The 6419-nt window shown below is 40.6% G+C and overlaps 1 protein-coding gene across 1 annotated transcript in view; it reads left to right on the forward strand.

Moving 5' to 3' along the window:
* Positions 1 to 6419, forward strand: part of LOC103590685 (rho GTPase-activating protein 26) — a 278026-nt gene that overhangs the window by 116892 nt on the left and 154715 nt on the right. The window contains exon 6 of the mRNA XM_008572978.1: positions 4191 to 4301. Within this exon, the coding sequence (XP_008571200.1) occupies positions 4191 to 4301 (111 nt within the window). The remainder of the gene's footprint in view (positions 1 to 4190; positions 4302 to 6419) is intronic.

A 6419-nucleotide genomic window follows, 5' to 3' on the forward strand; every position in this document is an offset into this window, starting at 1 on the left:
CTGGACAAGCTGGTGGATTTCCAGCTTCTCAAGTAACAGGCAGAGAAACTCTTGTAATCTGTAGGGTGGGTTGGAATCCAGTCTTATGATTCCATTGCAGGGGTCTAAGGATGTGATGAATTCCATGGCTCAGAGTGAGCTGGGGCATTGGCAAGAGAAACATGCCATTTCACTTGTGATTTCTTCTTCCTTTTCCTTTGGAAATGCATTGAGTTATGCATTTCTTCTTAGTGCCGGGTCACTGCATGGACATGCTTTTGGTGTTGACTGATGGCCACGTGAAGATCAATTCATTTCTTCCACAAGCATCCGTTGAATTCTTAGTATGGGCTAGGCACCATTCTGGACATTGGGATAGAAAAGTGGAAAAATTAGATAAGGACTTTGTTATCATGGACTTTATATTCTAGTAGTCAACACATAAGAAAGGAATAAATAAGAATTTCACATAGTGATAAGGAAATAAATTGGGAGATAAGATGGAAACTCTCTGGGGTAACTTATTTAAGACAATATGGTTAATGAAGAGCCCAGATAGATGAGAAGGCATGAGCTAAGTGAAAAGCTACGACAGTCTTCTTTAAGTTGTGGTGTGTAGTAAAAATTGAAATTACTGAACAAATTCATGAACTAGAGTAGAGTAGGCTAAATAAAAAATATGAAAGCGGGGCTGGCTAGTTAGGTCAGTTGGTTAGAGTATGGTGTTGATAATGCCAAGGTCATGGATTCGGATCCTTGTACTGGCCAGCTGCCAAAAAATAAAAAATAAAAAAGTAGTGTTTAGGTGATAGATACACTAACTATTCTGATTGGATCTTATACAATATATGCATGTATTGAGACAGCAAACTGTACCCCATAAACAATGAAAAAAAAATTTTAAATACATTTAAAAGAAAAATGTTTATTGGGTCATAATGTAAAAAGTATTTCTCACTATTTATTGAAGTAAAAAAAATTGTGTACTTATCTAGGGGAGGAAGTTTTCAGGCAGATGTAACAAAGATTGCAGGCAAGAAAGAGGTTTGGGGCCGGCCCTGTGGCTCACTTGGGAGAGTGCGGTGCTGATAACACCAAGGCCAAGGGTTCGGATCCCATATAGGGATGGCCGGTTTGCTCACTGGGTGAGCGTGGTGCTGACAACACCAAGTCAAGGGTTAAGATCCCCTTACCGGTCATCTTTTTAAAAAAAAAGAAAGAGGTTTGGAGTGTTAGAGGACAGGAAAGAGACAGAGTGGCTGGAGTGAGAATGGGTTAGGATGGGAGGAGGTGTGAGGATGGAGGGTGTGCACATCACACAGGGTCTTGCAGACCATGGTGAAGGCTATAGGAGGGCTTCGAAGGTGCCGTGATATCATCTGATTTAGATTTTTAAGAATGGTATTCTGGCTGCTAGTTGGAGATTGGTTTGAGGAGTGGGAGAGAATGAAGATGGGGAGACCAGTCAGAAGAGAAGTGTAGTGGCCCAGAGATTATATGGCTGGTTTGGGGGAGGAGCAGGGATTGAAGCCCATCTGCTCTGAAGTGCCTGGTGATAGTAACAACCAACATGCATGGGATGATTCCAGGTTTTCAAATTGTTCACGTTCCTCAGCCCATTTTCTCTTTGATACAGCTCTACTCAGAAGCAAGGGCAGATAATTATCATCTCCATTAGGATCAGTGACTTAATCAGTGACTAGCTAGAAAATCATAGAACTGGAACTTGACTTAGGTCAGCTCTCTCTGACTGATGCTGGAGTTGGTTCTGTTTTCTTGCAGTAATTTCCTTCTGGCTTCTTCATCCCTGCCTAACTGCAAGGGGCATTTTGCAGGAATGTCACTTCCCCTTCTTCCCTGCCTTTCAGTCTCAGGTATGTGGGGTAGTCAGGGGGTGTAGATGCATCCTTCGATGTAAGTATGTTGGGTTTGCACAATAAGGAGATTAAAATCTACTAAAGTCTACAGGAATGTATGAGACTTAGCTGGCAGAAGCCCAGGTGGAGGGTGTGTTAGCCCAGTCGTCTAAGCAGCCATACATGCAGAGGTGAGGTGCAGGGTCTTCTGAAACCCTGCCTCCAACAAAAAGATCTGTCAGTGCTCAGATATCTCCTTCCCCTGCTTGGAGGCTTTAGCAGATGCTCCCAGTCTCAGCTCTTCATTGGTTTTATTGAGCAGTTACTCAGCAGACTAGCTCCTTTGTATTAATAGGGAAGTTGCTCTGGGAGGAAATTGCTAGCATGAGAGACTTGAGTGTATTCTCTCGGGCTGTTTCATAGCATCTTGTTATTTTAGCAGGGCTTGTAGTTTCCTCCTTATTTACATGATTATTTGACTAATGTCTCTTTTCTTCACTAGGCTGTAAGATCCATGAAGGAAGTTTCTTTTTGCTCATGATAGTTGAATGAATGAAGGAGGCTAAGTTCTTAAGATGTCAGGGTAGTGTATTAGTCTGTTTCCTTTTTGCTTATAAAAGGGTACAAGAAACTGGGTAATTTACAAAGAAAATGAAATTTATTTCTTACGGTGTTGGAGGCTGGGAAGTCCAAAGTCCAGGGAACACATCTGGTGAGGGCCTTCTTCTTCAGTGATGCAGGGTCCTGTGGTGACCAGGGGTGTCTCATGGTGAGAATGGGCTGAGCAAGAGTAAGTTAACCTGACTTGCTCTCCTTATAAAACCATCAGAATCATGCCCATTACTCATGAATGTATTAATCCATTCATGAGGGTATAGTCCTTACAATCTAATCACCTCTCAAAGGCCGCACATTTCAATTACCGTCATAGGATTTCCCACCCTCTTAATATTGTTATGATGGAGATCAAGTTTGTAACACCTGAACTTTTGGGGAGCACATTTGACACATAGCAGATAGCATACTATATTTGGTAAAATGGAAGTGAGGTTTGTTCCAAGTTCCTTCTGTAGGGGTCTTGATGAAGGAATACTGAAAGAAATATTCCTTTGGGAGCTTTGTTTGTCTTAGTAAATTGCATTAAAGAATGGTTTCTGACTCCATCATTTCTAGGCAAAAGTGAGTGATTTTTTTCCTCCTACCAGGATATTCATTTATATTAAAAAAATATATTTAGTGCTTTGTCTTTGAAGTGTGCTTTCAGTGTAATTATCTGCTTTGAAAGAGTGAGTTGCACAGCCACATTGTGGAAAGGTCTTAACCTTTATAGGGAGAGTATAGCTTTATAGTGAGAGTCTGTTACTTACCAGCATAGCATCTTGCTAGCCCATGCATACCTGTATTCTCCCCTGAGTTCTAGATCCCAGATTTGTGGTTTAATTGTACCCATTTGTGGGCCTGTCCCAGATACACTCCTCACAGAGAAGTGAGTTCAGAGGGAGCAATGTAATTATTGTGTTTGTGGTAAACTGACAGTTTATTCTTATCATAAAGTATTTGGGACTGGTATGAAAATGTCCTTTGCTGAGATTCCTTGCCCTCTAACAGTTTGCTTTGCTCATTAGGAAGGACTGGATGGCCCTGTAGGGGTTTTTTTTCCGCTTAAAATTCTGTCTTCCATGGAACCTACGTCTGTCCCAGGGTGTGGGGAGGCAGTGAGCATAGTGGTTTAAGGACAATCAAGGGTCTTAGAGTAAGATTCGCCAGGATGGAAATCCCAGCTCTGCCCTGTACGAGCTGTGTGACCTTAGTCAAGTTTCTTAATGTTAGTGGACTTCATTTTCCTCCTGTAAGTTAGAGACAAAGATAATATATTTTTTATAGGAACTTAAGGAGGATTAAATAATTAATGAGGATTAAATAAGGTAATGTATGCACAGCTGTGGACATGATTCCTAGCACAAAATCAGTGCTTAGCTAGCCATTAAAATTATTTCTTTTTTGTTTGTTTCTAAGATTTGATTACTTTTAATATTATGACCTGATACTATTTGGGCTAACATGATGTTCCTTTGGCCCACCCATTTACCTTTTTAACCTACAGTTTCATTTGAGGGCTTTCTGTTTTTTGTTTTGTCTTTTATTTTTTTATTGTATGTACTTAGGATGTATAACATGATATTTCAATATACTTATACATAGTGAAATGGTTACTATAGTCATTTTTCTTCTTTCTGCGTCATGCTATTTGATTTGTTTTAAAATCGTCTCCAGAGAGTTTTTTCTGGCCCGCTTGCTAAATGCTCTCCTTGGGTAGTAACTTGATTTTTCTCTTAAATCTCATCTTGTTTGTAGGCAGACAGCCAAGTGGATCTGGTCCGACAGCATTTCTATGAAGTATCCTTGGAATATGTCTTCAAGGTGCAGGAAGTCCAAGAGAGAAAGATGTTTGAGTTTGTGGAGCCTGTAAGTAGATTGTCAGTGTTTAATGATGTACCCGTACTTTCATCTCCACCCCTCATTCCAACTACCTAGGAGATTATGGAATGCTCTAAATTGTTGACAAAGAGGTTGACCAGCCCTGATGCTGTGCCTTCTAAGTGTGTGCTTTAGCAATCTGGCTACCCTGGATTCTTCCTGCAGCCATTCCTGTATAACCACGGTGAAGGAGATAGAGCACTCAGCCGCAGTTCCTTCCTCTGGCTACCCTGTGTTATGCTGTCTGCTTTCTAGGTGAAAAGAGTGGAAGTGGGAGTCCAGAGGAGGAGGAGTTTTCTTCTTGGCATGAGATAGCGATTACGCATTAACTTTCCTGCTCTCTCCTACCCTTTCTCTCTCAAATAATCCAAATGTAGTCGTCACCCCAGGAAATAGAATGTATATAGTACCATTTTCTTTTTGCCCCTCAGATTCAAAACCCCTCCTTGTTCCATTCAGGTAAAATATATTATATAAAGCTATTTCTCACTGTGGATTTGTTACAACCAGAGCAGCAAGAGATTCTGCTGAGTAGACCATGATGGAATTTAGACTTAGGCAGCATTGCTGTAGGTGTGAAAGACTGCAGTGTGGGGAAAAGTCTGACTTTAGTTTAGGCCACACCAGCCTGGTCGTGGTTTCATTCAGATGTGGTGCTGCTCCACCCTGCTGTGGCACTGGTGTGGAGAAGCCACAGAAGGAAGGCTTCATGGAAATACCAAAATAGCAAAATAACCTCAATTTAAACTCCTGTAGACCTTGGATTTTTCAGCCAAAATGCCTCTGATTTAGATTCAAGCCTGGGGTCTGTGTACAAATCAGATTATCTATCTAGATTTAAGAAAGGATAATTTTCTCAAGCAGATAAGATTAAAAAATAGAAGAAACTGAAAGAAAATAACCATCTGTGTCTCATTTCTAATTACATATAAACTTTTGGGATGGTTTTTAGGCATGCAGACTTGCTAGTAGTTTCATCAGGACTCCAATTGGGTTTGGAATCTGATGTCTACATCTTTATTGTGCTGGAACTATGATTTCAGGATTCCATTCCCAGCTACCTCATTTGGCAAGATCTTTAAAGTCCTTGATTACCTTCTTCTTATCCAAATATTGGAAACCTTAGTGCCAACTTCCTACTCAGCAGTGGTCTCCGTCAAGGGTTCAGGTCAAAACCCCCCTCTTTCTGCAAGGGTCTGTTAGGTGTTAGCAGCCATCTGTCAGAGTAAGTAGGCTCATTGATTTTCCTGCTTAGGGCACAGAGGTGCTAAAACCAGCCTTTCAGTCAAAGGTTTACTGAAGATTAATTTCTTGTGGTCAGGACAGGAATTCAAATGCTGTCACGTAGAATTAACCTTTAGCATTATTTTTATTTGCTTTTATTAGAATTTCTAGAGGAAAAGAACAGTGCAATTTTAATAGTATTTATATATACACTGATTGATATTGATAAATGCCTGCTTTTTTTTTTTTTAAAAAAAAAGATGACCGGTAAGGGGATCTTAACCCTTAAAACGCTCAGCTAGTGAGCAAACCGGCCATCCCTATATGGGATCCGAACCCGGGGCCTTGGTGTTATCAGCACCACACTCTCCCGAGTGAGCCATGGGCTGGCCCCTATAAATGCCTGCTTTTGATGAGTTTTTTTTCTAATTGGTCCTTCTGACATTTTTGAGATGAATTTTTTGTTATCCACTTTGATCTCCCAGTAGGTGTACTTAGTGTTATCAGGTTTTGTATCTGTTAACTTTTGCTGAGTGACAACCACAAAACCTCCCACTACAATAGATGTTTATTTTTCACACCTTTGTGAGGTTCAGCCAGTTGAGGCTGGGCTCAGCTGAATGGCTTTGCTGATCTGGCTGACTTTTCCTCCTCCTTTCTTCTCTCTCTCTTGCCCCTCCTCTTTTTTTTTTTTTTTTTTTTTTTAATCCAAGGACTTCTGGGATCTAAAACACATATGTGTAATTTTTTACACTGAAAGCCTTTATTTTCTTATCAAGGTACCAAATGTTCTTGAGATTTGGATTGCAGATAATGACATACTGACTTCATGAAAGTGAAGCCGTGTTCCCTCTGTTCCCTGAGTTTTCATAATTGAACGTT

Source organism: Galeopterus variegatus, unplaced genomic scaffold, assembly GCF_000696425.1.
Source record: "Galeopterus variegatus unplaced genomic scaffold, G_variegatus-3.0.2 Scaffold858, whole genome shotgun sequence".
NCBI lineage: Eukaryota > Metazoa > Chordata > Mammalia > Dermoptera > Cynocephalidae > Galeopterus > Galeopterus variegatus.